At 39.3% G+C, this 17,490-nt stretch overlaps 3 protein-coding genes across 3 annotated transcripts; 2 read left to right on the forward strand and 1 right to left on the reverse strand.

The window, feature by feature from the left end:
• The first annotated feature begins 2,078 nt into the window (after positions 1–2,078).
• slc37a4a (solute carrier family 37 member 4a) lies at positions 2,079–8,199 on the forward strand. Its single transcript, XM_042487310.2, has 9 exons — positions 2,079–2,297; positions 2,445–3,100; positions 3,407–3,639; positions 5,199–5,439; positions 5,773–5,931; positions 6,031–6,116; positions 6,954–7,067; positions 7,171–7,309; positions 7,527–8,199. Exons 2-9 carry the CDS (start codon positions 2,953–2,955, stop codon positions 7,691–7,693), a joined length of 1,287 nt encoding a protein of 428 aa, XP_042343244.1. The 5' UTR covers positions 2,079–2,297; positions 2,445–2,952; the 3' UTR covers positions 7,694–8,199.
• A 94-nt stretch (positions 8,200–8,293) lies between these two features.
• On the reverse strand, positions 8,294–10,946 carry trappc4 (trafficking protein particle complex subunit 4). The gene is made up of 5 exons (XM_042487311.2): positions 10,647–10,946; positions 9,783–9,957; positions 9,020–9,123; positions 8,685–8,811; positions 8,294–8,554 (listed from the first exon to the last, which is right to left on the reverse strand). Exons 1-5 carry the CDS (start codon positions 10,819–10,821, stop codon positions 8,476–8,478), a joined length of 660 nt encoding a protein of 219 aa, XP_042343245.1. The 5' UTR covers positions 10,822–10,946; the 3' UTR covers positions 8,294–8,475.
• Positions 10,947–11,027: 81 nt separating this feature from the next.
• On the forward strand, positions 11,028–13,795 carry rps25 (ribosomal protein S25). The gene is made up of 5 exons (XM_042486694.2): positions 11,028–11,156; positions 11,763–11,852; positions 11,976–12,159; positions 13,547–13,645; positions 13,732–13,795. Exons 1-4 carry the CDS (start codon positions 11,154–11,156, stop codon positions 13,639–13,641), a joined length of 372 nt encoding a protein of 123 aa, XP_042342628.1. The 5' UTR covers positions 11,028–11,153; the 3' UTR covers positions 13,642–13,645; positions 13,732–13,795.
• The last annotated feature ends 3,695 nt before the right edge of the window (positions 13,796–17,490 follow it).

Genomic DNA, 17,490 nt, shown 5'->3' on the forward strand with positions numbered 1-17,490 from the left:
AGTAGTAATGCCTCAAAAAGAAAAAAATGGAATTTGAAATGTGCCTGTGATCTTAAGAGCCATCCTAAGACAAGTTAACTACTAAAATGTGTACAAACTGATGATAAAAAAAACCTTTATAAAAGCCATGAAAGTTCTATAGAAACCTTTATAAGTGGACAATTCTGGAATTGTAATGTAATATTTAAGGTCTAACATTCTCATTCTCTAGAGCTCACAATTCTAGAATTCTTTTAAAAAAAAAAAAAAAAGTACACATTTAGAATTTTAAGTTTCTAGTTCTAGAACTCTGACTGTGATGTGAAATGTCAAACTCTAGAATGTAACTTGACATTCCAGAGTTTATTTAACAATCTACATTTGTAACTTTGCATTCTGTAACTGTCGACCAAACATTCTAGAACTTTACATTCTAAAGTTGTAACTAACACTGCGGGATTTTCACCTCAACTAACATTCTAGAATTTAATGTTCTTGAATTTAACGTAAGAGCACAAACTATTATTGTCTTAAAAATAGCTATTTTTGTAGTTAAACAATCAACCAGTAGAGAGAGCCGTCGCATGACAATACACACAATCCAAAGAGGGGTGGATTCTACGACGGAGGATTAGGGCCACATTAAGGGAAAAAAAAAAAATTATTTACGAGATTAAAGTCATTAGTTACGAGAAAAAACTCATTATTAACGAGAAAAAACTCATTATTAACGAGAAAAAAAGTCATTATTATTATTAATAAGAAAAAAGTCATTATTTACGAGATTAAACTCATTATTAACGAGAAAAAAATCATTATTAACGAGAAAAAAAGTCATTATTAATGAGAAAAAAGTCATTATTTACGAGATTAAACTCATTATTAACGAGAAAAAAGTCATTATTAACGAAATTAAACTCATTATTAACGAGAAAAAAGTAATTATTTATGAGAATAAAGTCATAATATTCAAACCTGCTGCTTTTGGAGACCATTGTCAAAATGAGGGCTACGGAGGATTTGTTTCTTGAGACACAACGAAACCCCTCTGAATAGCCTGTATATGCATCCAACGATAACCCTGCAGTTGACCAGTTCAGCCATTTCCCCCTCCAGAAAAGCAGCAACATCCTCCAAGTCCGACTGGTTCTTTCGCCGGAAAAGATGCAATTTCTTGCATATTCTTTTTAAAGTCCTGATACTTATGATAATGTGATGCTGATGTGCCAAAAGATTAAGTATCTCCTTATTTGTGAAACCTATCCTAAAAGACAACTCAACCAAATCCTCCGTAGCCCTCATGTTAACAAGTGTTTCCAAAAGCAGCAGGTTTGAATATGATGACTTTATTCTCGTAAATAATGACTTTTTTCTCGTTAATAATGACTTTTTTTCTCGTTAATAATGACTTTTTTCTCGTTAATAATGAGTTTAATCTCGTAAATAATGACTTTTTTCTCATTAATAATGACTTTTTTCTCGTTAATAATGACTTTTTTCTCGTTAATAATGAGTTTAATCTCGTAAATAATGACTTTTTTCTCATTAATAATGACTTTTTTCTCGTAACTAATGACTTTAATCTCGTAAATAATTTTTTTTTTCCTTAATGTGGCCCTAATCCTCCGTCGTAGTGATTCCAAGAGGAAGCATATTAAATTTAAAGTTTTGGACCAAAATCTGAACCCCAAAATTCCACATTGAGCAAAGTTTAAACCTGTTCACGTTTATGTTAAGGGACTATCGCAGATAACTACATGAAATCCTCTTCGACACGACCTCCACCGAAAACACCAAGGTAAACAATGCTACCTTAATACTTAATACTCCGATAGAAATGTAACGTGTCAAGTCAGGTAACGTAACGCCAAACAGCAAATAACTTACGTAACGTTACTAACCTTGAGTTTGCTGAAGCTAAACGTTAGCATAGCTGGCTAACATCAGCACACTCGAGGTCAGCAGTGGTTAACGTGTTTGCTGCTAAAAGGTGCGTCGCCTAACTTAACGTTAAAAGTTACAGTTACATCGAAACGTTAAGGTTTACCTCGGTGTTGTTGGTGGAGGTCGTGTGTTTCCACACCTCTTTGCGTACGTATCCGAGTAAACCGGAAGTCCATTCATTTCCACGACAGCCTCCGTGATCGCCGAGGTGTTTGCGCAACTCATGTTATCCAAACGAAAGAAGGCTTGTTATCGGATCCCGATGATGGTGTCTGGCCTTCACAGTTAACTTTTCCTTCTTCAGGCTCGGGACCTGAAAGTCTCAGACGGAGGCGTTGGGCCCGAGCACGGAGCTCTGCAGCAGGACCTTTCGTGTAAGTTTTTAAGCTTGTTGTTCGTGTTTGAAGTTTAATTTCATGTCTTATTTACATTGTTTTTTTGCCAAAACCCACAGCGCTAGTGTAATCTCTCGCTTTACAACGTTGATTACATTTTGTACGTACTATTATTTGTCTTGGTAGGTCTGTGGAAGATCACAGTTCACACACCTACTTGGAGGAGACTCCCCCTGGTCTGCTTCAACTATTGGACTCCACAGTAGATCATTAACCACATCAGTCTGAGGACTCCTTCCATAACATCCTCACATGGACCATCAACAACAGATAAAACAAAAGAATACCTTGCTCATTGTCCAAGTACAGGAACCATTATATAAATAGTTGACTAAATAAAACAATAGTGGATGTCACAAACTGATTGATTTTCTTCTCCAAACCCTGTGGCTGTTCTGCAGCACATGGTAACAACTCAGATTAAATCAGCCCCGGGGCAGAGAAGTTGACCATTAACCTCCCCTGCCGATTGTGAGCAAATCTCCACTTGTAAGCAGCTGATTCTGTACTGGATCCTGTTGCAAAGTTCACTGTCACAGGCAGAAGTCTGTCAAACAGCAGGGGCCTGCTCCCTCCTCTGGATTTGTCCTCTATTCCTCCACTTTTGCCATTTTTTAGGACTAACTCTGGAGTCATGGCTAAAGCGAATTATGGATACTACCGAGCCACTATATTTATGGCTATGTTTGTGGGCTACACACTTTACTACTTCAACAGGAAGACTTTCTCCTTTGTGATGCCTTCTCTCATGCAAGAAATTAAGCTGGATAAGGATGATCTGGGTATGAGACTCTTTTTGTGCATGATTTTGTGCTCGATTATCATGTTTTGCATGTAGTTAACCAGAAGGAACATAAATTACAATCAATGCTGTTACAAAGGCAGAATTTTACATTCTTTATTTTTAAAACTTGAAAACTGAAAAGGTCCCAAACTGCATAATTTATGCTGAATAACTTCAATGCATGCAATACATATGATATATATTACCTGTGTACATTACAGAGAACTGTGTGTCAGAGATATTTACGGGCAGAAAAACCTCTGCTCTGTGTAAACCCCTCTTCTCTTGCCCTCCCTTTCTTCAGGCATGATCACCAGTAGTCAGTCTTTGGCCTATGCTATCAGTAAGTTCATCAGTGGCGTGCTTTCGGACCAGATCAGCGCCCGCTGGCTCTTCTCCATTGGCCTGTGCATGGTGGGAGGCATCAATGTGGTGTTCTCCTGGTCCTCCACTGTCGCTGTCTTCTCTGCCCTGTGGTTTCTCAACGGCCTGGGCCAGGGCCTCGGCTGGCCTCCCTGCGGTAGGGTGCTGCGCAAGGTACCTGAGCCACAAGCCATATTTATATATATATCAGTGCTGCAAAATACTGACACCACATTCAGGAGCTTTCTTTCTCTCTGCTGGTATAAAGACAAATAGGCGCCATAATACAACCAGTTATTAACTGAACTGGGTTCACTTAGAGGTAGAAGCACAATCCAAGTCAGATACATATAATACACAAAAAATAAGGAGTTAAATGTATTATTTATTGGGAATTTAAAGGGGAACTATGCCCAGTTTTCAAATTACTTATGTTGTTGATAAACATCAACAAATCCCAAAAAACTGTATAGTGCTTAGAAACGAATGTGTGATGTCATATGGTATAAATTGTTGAGCTGCTTTACAGACAATGAATTGTGTTTTAGATGACAATAAGCGCACCCAGGGGGATGCTCTGAGTATATGGGAATATTTTTTGTTTTAAAACTGAGAACACTACTATAGAATAAAGCTCATTTGGGTATAAAAAGGAAAACAGGCATTATTTGGGTCCACAAAATCAGGTTTCCATTCACTGTTCATGAAGCAGCTCCGGACTTTATACCCTATAACATTACAAGTTTGAGACTTCCCTCTCAAGTTTACAAATATTAATTCAACTAGGCCATAAAAAAATAAATGTGGAATTCTTAAATTAAGTGTTGTTCCTCCTTTACATTTAACATATCAGATTGATAACCTTCATCAGGACTGTTTGAGTGCGGTAAAACAACACTGTTGACCCATTTTATATTCATGTTGATAAGTCCTGATTGGATTTGGCAGAAAATTGGCTGTTTATGTAAGGCCCTACTGCTCAAAGGAAGATGCCATTTGAGAAAATGTGTTTTTAGGGGCTTTAATATGTTTGTAAAGAAACAATAATTAGTTTTACCTCAATACAGTTGCAGTGTTCCTCAGTATTCACCTTAGAGCTGGGCATTAGGGGAAAAAAGCAAATATTATGATATTTACACACCAAATGCCTCAATATCAATATTGTGATGATATTGTAGGGTTTTTTCACAAAATATTTACACTATGAGATTTTTGATAAATAATCATCAGTAATGTGAATTTAATGACTAAGTTAGTGAAGGCAAATAACAGAGCAGCTAGAGCTGTCTGGCAAGTTCAGAAAATGAGTTTACTGTAATGCAGCCTTTAAAACCAGGAAAAGACAACACTTCCGACATTGAGATATCCAAAATCTAAGATGATATCTAGTCTTATGTCACAATAAAGATGTAATATCGCTGTACAGCCTAAATTCACCAGTGGATGTTAGCAGTGTGTGCAAGCCGACATGATGAAACTGTTGCTATGATGTACGTACAGTACGAGTGAAGTCTTCCTCCTTCCCTTGTTAAACCTCGCTGATTTGAAGCCTGTCACATCATCCAGTATCACAACTGTCAAACGACCATCATTCAGTTATCACCTGCTGTCAATTCAGAACGCTGCACTGCCTCAATTATTCCGTCCCTCCTGTATATCAAAGGCAAGATAATGACACTTTCTGTCAACTCTGTCACAATGTCATGTCATTATTTCCTCTCCTCTGCTGTCAGTGGTTTGAGCCCTCTCAGTTCGGGACATGGTGGGCCGTTCTCTCCTGCAGCATGAATCTGGCTGGCAGCTTGGGCCCCATTATCGCCACTGTGCTGACCGAGAGCTACAGTTGGAGGACGATACTGTCGGTATCTGGGATGATTTGTGTGGCGGCCTCCTTTTGTTGCCTGCTGCTCATCAAGAATGAGCCCAAGGATGTGGGGTTGCCAAATGTAGATACAGGAGCCAAGAAAAGTAAAGGTGAGACTGACGGGTGATAAAGTTTTCTCTGATTGTTGCTAAAGAAGGCACAGTATATTTGTTTAAACATGTGCAATACTCGGTTAACATATAGCTGTGCATGTTCCAGACGTGCGTGCGTGTGTGTGTCTGTTTTTGCAAAGCATGTTGGGACTAAAGGTCGGCCACATGATGGACTCTGTATCCAATGTTTCCCTCACATTTGTGTGAGCTGTGTCCGGTTCACACAAAGGCAAAGTTAAAAAAGATGTTTTATGCATGAATCTGATAACAAACAGAGATCCTCCCAGTCCACAACTCAGTATAATAATACTCTGCCTGCTTCCTGTCCAGGATCCTCCAGTGATGAAAGCACCCTGTCCGAGTTCCTGCTGTCACCCTACCTGTGGCTGCTCTCTGTGTCCTACCTGGTGGTGTTCGGGGTGAAGACAGTCTGCACTGACTGGGGCCAGCTGTTTCTCATTCAGGACAAGGGCCAGTCCACACTTATGGGTATGGAGGAGATTGTAGACATTCCTGTAGAAAAACATGGTGATAGTTCAGTTGTGTCAGCTATTAATTTCTTGTGAATCGCTGTATTCTTTTTCATAGGTAGCTCATACATGAGTGCCCTGGAGGTTGGAGGGCTGTTGGGCAGCCTCGCCGCGGGTTACTTCTCTGACAAGGCGGTGGCCAAAGTGAGTTTCTGTCTAGTACACATCTGAATTCATTTAACTGCTTTTTGTTTGATTGATTTTGGAAATGCCGTGTGGATTCTGTAGGTATGCTTACTGACCTAGTTGTTTTTGTCTTGTGCAACATGAAGTCTTTTGCACATATTCAGGTATATTTTTGCAGCGATTTGCCTCCACTATCAGCAATGTGCACCAAAAGTGACTATATTATTTGGACAATATGGTTGCCACATTTTCAAAAGATTTGTTGGGCAAGTAGGGAAGAATTGGCAAAGTGCAACTTCATGATAATCAACAAGCACATTGATTATTCCTGGATTGCGTTTGTCTTTCTGCTATGCAGGATTTTTCTAAAAATAAAGACTATCTATAGACGTATACAGAAGTAATCTCTCTCTATCAAAATGTGTGTATTTATCTGCAAAGACTTTGCTTTCTGCCTGTATTTCTTATTTTCTTCATATTTTCTGTGTTCGGGACGTTTATGGACGTGTGCATAAACAGTCTGCCACCTGGCGACCAGGTCAGGTGGCACCTACCTGGCGACAGGTATTTAGGCCTTTGAACACTGAGTAAATTGGGGCAATTTTTCAGGAGCATGATAAAAAGGCAATGAGGAACTTGGCATTAAGTGTCCCACACATTGCAAGAAATGAGTAGATTTGCTCAGTACGCAGAGGGTAAAAATGTTAGGACCACCTTTTTGCACATTCCAAGTCTCAAATGTCTCACAGCCCTGTAAATGGCATAAATAGTCATTTGGTCTTTTTGGTTTCTGATTGGAATAAGCAACAATAGAAACCAGAAAAAATGTTTCTTTGTCTTCCTTTTTTGGTACAGCAAGGCATGAGAATCTACGGCAATCCTCGGCATTTCATCCTGATCTGCATGATGGCGGGAATGTTTGTGTCCATGTACCTGTTCAGAGTCACAGTGACTCCTGACAGCTCAAAGGTATCTGCTCTAACACCGACACCCCACTCGACAATAAGTGATCACTGAGAGCTTCTGTGATGCGTGTCGACCTCATGGCTGCACCTCTCTTTTGTACCTTCAGGTGTGGATCCTCAGCTTGGGTGCTGCTTTTGGTTTCTCCTCTTATGGACCAATAGCTTTATTTGGAGTCATAGCCAATGAGAGTGCCCCATCCAACTACTGTGGGACATCACATGCTATTGTTGCCCTGATGGCCAACAGTAAGTTGATTTTCATTTCAGAGCCACATTATACATCAACTCCACATACGGAGCCTGACATACAGCTATTGCTAAATGCCTTTACACCGACAATGGAAGCGTAGACATAGAGATTCTTAAGGATACCTTTTACTTAGTTTCGCTTCTATTCCAGTAGATGCACATTTTATATTCTCTAATCCTTGGGAGTAAATTTATCTTTTTGTGTTCTCCTCAGTTGGTGGCTTCCTGTCAGGCCTACCATTCAGCACCATAGCCAAGCACCACGGCTGGGAAACGGCCTTCTGGGTAGCAGAGGTCATCTGTGGTGTCACCGCTCTTGGATACTTCCTGCTGCGCAACATCCGCACCAAGATGGGTCACGTGTCCAAGAAGGCCGACTAAAACATCACTAAACCTCATCCTCTGCACCCAGAGGAAAACTGGGTACTTTGAGCCATCATTGTATTGTCGGGTTTTTCATACTTGATTTTTTTTTTTTTATACCACAGTATTTTCTCTTCCAGCAGACAGACATAAATGAAGCTCTGTTGAGTGCCTTTTCCTCAAAAATCAGTTTTTAGAGCTTGTCTACATTCTATATTGGAATCTGTGACTCAATAAGATAATGTAAATGACTGCAGTCAGTGACTGTTTGTCACTTAATGTGGCAAAAACACAACTGGAGAAAGTTTTTCCCTCCAAAGGCAACTACGGATTTCTATAACAGCACAACTGGAATGTAGTTCAGAAACTGGCATATTATACAATATCTGTTAACTTTAATATTGAATCATTAATGGAATTACAACACTTACGTTTTTTGTTTTTTTTTGTATAAAGCAAAACATGAGGTCTTCCTTATGAAAAACAGTCAAGGCTTGAATAAATGATTTCTTCAGTTTTTTTCAGTCACTTTCACAGTTTAACCTCAATGCCAAGTGGACTACATTTAAATCACTCATTAATTCAATGTAAATGCAGCCAAAAACAAATACGATGTGAAACTTTTACAGAATGTCATTTAATCAAGTATTTACAAAACAACGTATTTACAATGTGTCAACTGCCAGTCTGATACCAACGTGGAGACCAACTTTCTCTCACCAACTGAACTTCAACCACTTTCATACGAAGTCAGTGAATCTGTTAGAAATTATAGCTCATTCTCTTTAGTCTTCTCTGGTTCAAGATCCAGCTCCAAAGTTTCCGGCTTTCTCTGCAATCTCCAGCGCGCTCTTCAGATTCTGGTCAAAGAGTTCACACCTGAAAATCAAACACTGAAGGTCACATCAAAGGGCACAAGGGATTGGATGTGTGGGTGTTAGACATTAGACACTTTAATCTGAAATCTACCAAGTGCTAAACACAGCATTTCCCTGAATCTCTCAGTTACCTGATTGGCATTTCCAGAGAATAAAACGGGTTCTTGAGGGCAAAATCTGAATAGATCTCATAAATCTTCCGCAATAGCGCATCAATACCAGATTGCCGAGGGTCCGCCAGCACAATGAACTTTATCCCTGAAAGGAAACGCAGTGAGAAAGAAGTCAGTTTTCAAATAACCACTGTCAAACATACAATACGTAGATGTGTCATGCTGAGGGGTTGTTTTATAAGGATTAGTGGGTGGATTTTTAATGAGACTAGATAACATCAGTGGCTCATGTCTGACAACAAAATTATTGCATGAGTCTTTGATTCACTGACATTAACACTTAGTTTACTGACCTGTGAGAGTCTGGAAGCAGTGGAGTTTGAAAACGTCCGTCTCTAGCATCTCAATCCCAGAACTGCCAACTTCAGGAGACAACTGTGAACCTATGGCAAACAAGCTGGGGAACACAGAGATGGGCAATTTAATGCTTTAGACAGGAATCCCTCTGTACCGATTTGTGCTAAAATGAACTTCAGTGAGCAGATTCCAATGTGACTTGATCCGCTTAAGGCTAATGCATCACAATCAACGGTAGGCCCTGGTTTTGCCCTTTTTTGTTATCACTTTATGTCTTTATGTAGTCATTTTTATTCTATTTGTGGTCATTTTGTCCACATTGAATTTCTTTATCGTTACTTTGCATATCCTTGCAGTAGTTTTTTATATCTTTCCATCTGTTTTGCATCTCTGCGTTCTTATAGTGCCACTTTGTAGTTGCTTTATGTTCATTTGAGTGACATTTTGCAGGTGATGGCCAAAGGGCCCCTGACACTTTGGGCCCCTAAGCCTGTTCCTAGTAGGCCTGTCCATTAATCCATCCATGGGCGTCCTTCACTCAAAGCTGTGAACTGAAATGTACTTAAAACTTCTCATTATAGAGGAGTGCTCTTAGTCAGTTCTAATAAGGGGGGAAATAACACTGGTACTGGATTGGTACTCAGCATCCCTGATTTATCTGGGGATATCAAAACTGGAATCAAGGTAGAAAAACAGATGTTTCCCCAGTAAGAAACACATCAGACCCAGAGCTCTCTGTGAAACATGGGTACGACTCACGAGTGGAACATAGATGCCAGCATCAGCTTCTCATTGGAGCTCAGGCGTGCCCGTCCGAAGCGAATAGACACTGGGTAATTAGAGGGATCCTTCAAGTATTCAAGGATGTCCTTTCCGTCTGCTGTGTTCTTGCCAAGCACATCAACACCATTGATGGACAGCACTGCATGGCCCACTGGAGGATGACAACACAGATACTTCAATTTTAGAAAACACAGTGTAAAGTTAGACTATGAAAATACATGCAGCCTGATTGTGAAATACTTAAACCACAGATCATATACAACTGAATTTTCAAATCTGCAACGTTACAGTGAGGCCACTTTCAATGCAAAATTTATCCTCATGCAGAATGACTGCAGAAAACATTTTAGCTAATGTTTTACCATAGGAAACTATCCAAAATAAATAATAACAATAATCTTTATTTATATACCACTTCTCAAGCTCCAGCACATTAAAGCACAAGAATAAAATAGTAATGCATACACGTATGAGAGTGCAAGTTAAAAAATACAATTTCATAAATAGGTAATTAAAGTGTGGAAAAAAGAAAAAACCCAATTTAACCGGATAGAAATTAAGATTAAAATAAATAACCACACGTATAAGCAGACAAGACGTTAATAAAACAAATGATGTCATATAAAACAGGTTGAATGCCGTTATAACAAACTCTTGAATATAAAACAGATAAAAGTGTCAAGTTTATTAAATAATAACATGGCAAAACATAAACGGGACCACTATATAATACTAAGATAATAAATATAACACCATCATGATCTGTCTGCATCTTCCCCAAAACCACAGGTAGGAATGGCAGATAGCAAAACGAGCTAACGCTATGCTCTTAAATGTTACCTCTGATTCCGTCCCGCTGTCCAAACGATACGACCACCTTTTCATCGTGATGCTTGAGCACCAAATCTAAAGGATAGCTGAAGGTTTTCTCGGCCTCCGCTCTGGGGACATAATTGTCATATTGGTAAATTAAACCTCCAGCCTTGTTCACCACATACACACTGAAGATCACCATCTTTGCGACGTCCTTGCTCAGCTGACAAAAGTGTCACGTGACCTCAAAGTGTCAAAAACACCAACAAAGCTAAATAAGCTGATATTTAACCACGTTGGATTTTTTTGAGCGATTTCTATCTTTTCTGTGACTTATATCTTCGTTTGAATCTCAGATGTGTTGGTATATATATGTTCAGGAATTTGGCGACCCAATATAACGGCCTAAAAACGATTAAACACGGAAGAACTCAATTTCCCATAACCCCCGAGTCCATTTCCGCGTATACGGGTTGTCTAAGGGGCGCTTGCACGGGTGAACTTCCTTTCGCTCCGACATCTTGACGAGGAAACATGGTGAGGATAGCTATTACACGTTTTGTCGAAAGAAATTAGATATTTTTAACGTGTCTGTGATTTATGTGGAGTTCTAACTGTCCGGGTCATCTGGTTAAAGCACTACGCTTTCCTACGATGTGATAAAAGTCTGTGAATGAAGAAACTAGCGGTTAAATATGACTCTTTTAGTAGCTGGCTAGTTAGCTAGCTAGCTACTCGCTACTCAGCTAGCTTGCTAATTTTACCACGCTGTCGTGATACAGTCGCTGTGGAAATAAGCCGAGCAACGATTTCATGTATTTTTCTGCATAAACGACAACTTTATCTTTCGATAAACACATGACGGCAACACCGAAGGCTATTACAGTGCGCTCTTATTGTAACAATGAGAATAATAACTGCTAATAGTCAGCATGAAGCGCCCAGAGAACACAGACTAGGCCGTCCCATGCCGGCCAGCACAGTTAAACCAGCGGCTGCTGGTTCCGTCTGTCAGCCGGGCTTCCCCTGCAAAAGCATCTTTATATTTATAGTAGACCAGCGGCGAAGCATGTGTTGATATGAACCACATGTCTCAGTCTAACTGTATGCCACTGTTAAGTAAATAAACTTATTTGTTTTCAGCCTCCCAAACAAGATAAGAAGAAGGACACTGGGAAGTCCAAGAAGGACAAGGACCCAGTCAACAAGTCTGGAGGCAAAGCCAAAAAGAAGGTACGCAGCGGTTAATATTCATCCAAAATTGGCCCTTCACATGTGATGTGGCTGCTGCTTAATTTTCCACCAGGTGCACTTTTGAGCTTTTCTAAAAGACAATATTTCTCTGATCCTGAGCAGAAGTGGTCCAAGGGAAAAGTGAGGGATAAGCTCAACAACCTGGTCCTGTTCGACAAGGCAACCTACGACAAGTTGTACAAAGAAGTCCCCAACTACAAGCTCATCACCCCCGCTGTGGTGTCTGAGAGGCTTAAGATCCGTGGCTCCCTGGCCAGGAATGCCCTCCAGGAGCTGCTCGCCAAAGGTGAATTTGTGTGTCCCTTCAGTGGTGCACACTCGATCTGACAAAATACCTGCATTCAAATCAGTTACAGCTGTTTAAAGTAAAACCCATTATATGATAGTCTTGATGTGCAGTATTCGTAGAGCATGCACCAAGGTAGAGTGGTTAAGGTTTGGTTTGCACCCTCCTACACTCATTTTCTGGTTGTGTGTATAGTAAATGTTGGTTAAAATTTGAATCTAAGATTGTTACAGCATACATAGTAGTTACTATTAAGATGAACTCAATAAAGATCCCTTTTCATCTGTTCATTGAATAGATGATGTGATCCTGCAATCTAAGTATTATTTTGCAGCTTTTAATGGCAATATTTTAGCGTTTTTGCTATTTATGTTACAGGTAGTGTCCTGAACAAAAAAAATTGTTGGTCAGTATTATTTTTGTGGAAAGGGGAATTTTAACTAAAGGAGCAGAAGTTATATGTTCACGTGTTTACAACGAAAATGTCAGGACTTTAAAAAGCGGATAAAGGAAAAAGTTGTTTAGAAGTTGAAGGTTAGAGCTCTGTGTTTGCTTTGACGTCTTCAGTAATCCCATCTGCCAGAATACATCTTTTGCATTGGAGACAGAGGTGGAGATGGTTCTTACAGCAACAATAACACATTTTGCCATGTAAAACATTGTGATGCAACATTAAGCTTATCCCATCAGTGTGCCCCACAGTCATCAGCACCGCTCGCTTGCTGTGTCTAACATTTATAAATGCTTACACACAAAGTATCCAAGTCAAAATGTTTTTGTATCCATTTCATCAGGTATGAAAAGAGAGCTTTGCATGGTTGATAAGAAGTATGACTACTGCGACAATCACTAATCACAGCCACAATTTCTTTGTCACTTCTTTTGAAATTCTCTTTAAAGTTTTCAAAGTTAAAATTGCTCAGTGAAAGTAAGAAGTACAGCGGGGAATGCTATTTCAAAAACATTTTAATAATGTATGCATTGTTGCATCCCACCAGATGTCAAGCAAACTATAAAGATACAAAAATATAAAGTGTGGAGAGCTTGGTTCAGTGTCTCCTGTATGAAACCTGCTGCCTGTAACAGATGATTCTGCCGTCTGTTTGGTTCATTTCTTTTCTCTAAATTAATTGCAAACTGCATTGAAGTAGGGGCTTGAACTACTGTGTTAAACTGCATTCATCCATATAAAGCATAAACGATTTTAGCCACCGATTGATCCGTTATCTCTGTGTAACTACGGCATTGAGACACTTTCAGTCGGACATATAACATGATCTGATGCACACATTCACTGGTCAAGCAAGTTGCAGCACAGCATAAATAAGTAAATGTTAATGTAAAATTAGAATTGGTTGACAGAAGGTGGTTCTGTTTTGTCTTCCAGGCATGATCAAACTGGTGTCCAAACACAGAGCGCAGCTGATTTACACACGTAACACCAAGGGTGGAGATGAGGAGGCAGCAGCAGAGAAAGCATAATCAGGTACAGTGATTGAAATGGTAGATCTGCACGAGTCTTTTTCTTTGTTAGCTGCAGCCACTGACCTGCAGCCTTTTTTTGTCTTGCAGGTTCTCCTGTGTTTCCTCTGATGGGCTGTTTGTAATAAAAGGTGAATAAAATGTAAAGACAAAATCACAGGTGTTTGTCACATTTCATTCATAATTTGGTTGGTAGACGGATATAATAGTTAATGTTATAGCCGGGAAAATAAAGCACTGGGTCTAAATATTGACCGTTGAAATGGGTTAGTTGAGAACATAAAGCATCAGACTGTGGGACAGTAAGGCTTAGAGGATGGCACTAGTAAAGCATGCACTGCATGGGTGACAGTTTGTGGTTCACACTGTCTTCTGCTTCAGAAGTGATCTTTCTGTTTGAAGTTATGAACGTACTCTATATTCACATGGGTTTCCTGAGAGTACTCCTGCGTCCTACCCGAAAAGCTGTATGTCTGGTATAAATAAGGTAATACCTCGAGCCTTTCCACTGGACCAAGTGTTACCAGAATTGGAGCTGGTCGCTGGTCTGTCTATTGCTCCTTGAAAGAATATTCCAATAAAAATACCACCTTTGGTAAATTGGTCATACCATGTTACCTAAACTCAAAAAGAGAAATTATTTTTCTTGCATGCTTTCATTAATAATGGGGACCAAAGACTTATTAACTGGACAAAGTTACAACTGCAAAACTACATCAACTACAAAATGCATGTTTGGAAAGTACTGAGCATGCAACTGGATAAATGACTCTTGGATTATGCTGTTGCTCTCAAGTTCTGTGAGAGTTTGTAAATGAATGTTTTGGATATGGTTTCGTTATTAAACGTGGTCCCCAATAAATAAACATTTTCCATGGATGCATGTGAGAAAAACAGTTTTCTTCACGAATTCAAGGTAACGCAGCACGACTAATTGATTTACAAATGGTTATTTTGTGTTTGTAGTCTTCCTTTAAAGTGAGACTGAGTTGATGGCAAAGAGTTAATGTGCCAGTGGCAATGATCTCATCTAACCTGTGCTGTGTTCAAAAATGCTCTTAAAATTCTGAAATTGATCTGACTAACATAAAGCAGGTGCTTAAGATGTATGTGCAGACAAACTCCAAAATAAAGGGAACACATTCCTCTTAAAGTAAAAGCACAAATGCTCCATTAATGCACAAAAATTAAGGGTTTTAAAATTGTTAAATCTGTGTGGTTTAGTTGTGTTCTGTGGTCTTGTTTTTAAGAATTAAGCTATAGTTAAGGCTTTTTATTTGAAGTACTGATTACTGAATCAAAGCAGTGTGCAGTGCTCATGGGGGTGGGAATTCCCTCTCTTGTAGATACTGAAAATTATAATTTTTAACCCACTGAAATCTGGATTCCCATTTGTTTTCTTGTGCGTTCAGACGCTTTTCACAAGCTTTGAAAGTCCCTTAGAAACCAGAGTGAATTGCTTTGATTTTTGTCTAAAACGGGGAAAAGGCGATGGCCAACATGGTGAGAAATGTCCCACAAATTGTAAGAAATAAGTAGAAAAATGCGCAAAAATTGATTTTAGAAAACAGAAGTTTATTATAGATTATTGTAAAATTATCTTTAAAAAAAAATAGGGGCTTTTTAACTTTTGCAAAATGGTATTTCTTGGTTTTGACTCATTGACAAAAGAAAAAAATAAGTCTAACCTCTCCCTCCTTTTTTGGTCATATCTGTACTTGGATCCAAAGAGCACTGGTTTTTGAAACCTACATGTGAAGTAGCACTCATCAGCCAAACTTTTTTACATAATTATATTTTATTGTATATTTATGCTAAAGAAAAAAACCTACAGAAGATATAAAGATATATCTTTTTCCTTTTTTTCAGGTAATTTTCTTGTAACTTTTGTGTTCGTTTTGCACCATGTCTTAAGTTGCTCGTTGCCTTCTCTCTATGTTTTTGAAAGAAATCAGATGAATTTGCTCAGGTTTCAACGGGTTAATCTTTGGGTTTAGGATATTTAAAACATGCATGTTCTTTGACATTGTGAAGGTTCATTCAAAACCTTCCTGACGTTCTGCTCAAACCAGCACTCTGGGGGTGAGTGAGCCTTTGCTGCTGAACCCATTCACACCATTTAGTGTGTTATGTTCAATTAGTATCAGCATCCTTGGTAATGAAAGTCCTCAGTTCTGCGTGTGAACCATGTACCAAGTGATGTCATCCGAAAAATTCAAAGGGACATCTTGACTCATCCGATCCTGTTTTCAGTGTAAGATGGATCATTTCCAACGTGGTGTAAAAGATTTATCATTCATGCCCTCCATTTGTCTGCTAAAAGCCACAGGCAGTGAAAGGTTATGAGATATTGATAAGAAATGGCATGAAATGAAGCTGTCCCCACTGTCAGATGTTTGCTCAGGGCAGGAAAGACACAGGAGTCTCGTGATGGATGCTGTCAGACGTCTCTTTGTCACCGCTCAGCACCACCTCGAGCAGCAACAGCAAAATAAACTGCAGGATGCACGCCACTGATACATGCACCACCCATCAGCTCCTCCAGCATCTGCCTGTGAGAACACAAACATCACCGCCACTGTTTCAGTGTAGATGATTTCTCAGCATTTACCTTACGGCTGGCTTTTTAACAGACAAAACAGCACGCAGAACTGAATTCCTTAAGTCTAAATTCAGGGTTTACTGTTCCAGTTGTATTAGTGGTGTTTGGTTTGTTACACAATATCAAATAAGCCTTGCACCTAAAGATTTTTGTAATTTGTCACATACAGCAAATACTGCTGTCTTTCCTCTGTAACCCTTTATAAAGTATGTGCTCAATGGAGGTGCCTGCTGGGCTCAGAAAGCCCGTTTTAACATGGACCTCACGTTCCTACAATTTTGGGTAGGGAAATCAGTGTTTGTAATCATGTTTGGCTCCTCCAAATATAATGAAATTACAATAATCAGTCATTTCACTTCTGCATCGTTGAAAATGAACAGAGTGCAAGCTCTGTGAATTCCTCTAGTTATTTGTTTATATTTTTTATTGCACACTTGTTTTAAGTTATCGTAACCGACGATGGGTGGAGCTTTTTGCAGTCATATAAACCTTCAGCTCAGTCAAAGTTGCCCCCACGCTGCTCCAAAAAGGATGTAACAGTGATAAACATTGAACAGAGCAATCACAGCTTTTTAGATTATATGAAAACAATGCTGGGATTTGTAGTCTGGTAGTGTGATATTGCACAAGGCAAAGTGGAAAAAGCATAATTCTAACTTTTGCAATGAGAAGTTATTGTTTTTTGGGTTGTTTTTTTTAGCCATGAATATCAAAATCATATGATCATGAACACTGACCTGTAGATCTGCTGGCACTGGCTGAAGAAGCTACAGAAACATGCCTAACTGTGTCTGCTGTATTGGCCACAGTTAACAGGAAAGGGAGTGAATAATCATACTGTAGTTCAGACATGTAATGTGACTGTATATACCTTTAAAGGTCCCAAATTGTGCTCATTTTCAGGTTCATACTGTTATTCTGGGTTTCTGCTAGATTGTGTTTCATGCTTCAGTGTTCAAAAAACACAACTTCTCTTCCACTGTCCACCTGAATATACCAGTATTTATCCTCTGTCTTAAACCTGTTTTAGTGCCTATCTCCAAGCCCCCCCTCCAAAAAAAGCCCTTTCTGCTCTGGTCGGTCTTCCTCTCTGCTCTTGGCGTTTCTGCACCGCCATTACAGCCAAGGGAATGACTAACAGCACTGTAGCTGCACTTTCTATATTTATAGATACATCTTTTCACTGAAATTGTATTGCGTGGCGATAGATTGGGTCCGTGTTTTCGTCCTGTCAGCTGATGTCATTC

Source organism: Plectropomus leopardus, chromosome 6 (assembly GCF_026936395.1).
Source record: "Plectropomus leopardus strain MGB_pleo_1.0 chromosome 6, ASM2693639v1, whole genome shotgun sequence".
In the NCBI taxonomy this organism is placed as follows: Eukaryota; Metazoa; Chordata; class Actinopteri; order Perciformes; family Serranidae; genus Plectropomus; species Plectropomus leopardus.

Bases quoted from the DNA above. Each gene is read 5' to 3' on its own strand.
- trappc4 (XM_042487311.2), bottom strand. From the start codon at position 10,821: ATGGTGATCTTCAGTGTGTATGTGGTGAACAAGGCTGGAGGTTTAATT. The intron at 9,958-10,646 runs GTAACATTTAAG...GTCATCCTCCAG, and splicing joins ACAGCGGGACGGAATCAGAG to TGGGCCATGCAGTGCTGTCC. The intron at 9,124-9,782 runs GTGAGTCGTACC...TGTGTTCCCCAG, and splicing joins CTGGCATCTATGTTCCACTC to CTTGTTTGCCATAGGTTCAC.
- slc37a4a (XM_042487310.2), top strand. From the start codon at position 2,953: ATGGCTAAAGCGAATTATGGATACTACCGAGCCACTATATTTATGGCT. The intron at 3,640-5,198 runs GTACCTGAGCCA...CTCTGCTGTCAG, and splicing joins GCGGTAGGGTGCTGCGCAAG to TGGTTTGAGCCCTCTCAGTT. The intron at 5,932-6,030 runs GTATGGAGGAGA...TCTTTTTCATAG, and splicing joins GGGCCAGTCCACACTTATGG to GTAGCTCATACATGAGTGCC.
- rps25 (XM_042486694.2), top strand. The intron at 11,853-11,975 runs GTACGCAGCGGT...GATCCTGAGCAG, and splicing joins GAGGCAAAGCCAAAAAGAAG to AAGTGGTCCAAGGGAAAAGT. The intron at 12,160-13,546 runs GTGAATTTGTGT...TTTGTCTTCCAG, and splicing joins CCAGGAGCTGCTCGCCAAAG to GCATGATCAAACTGGTGTCC.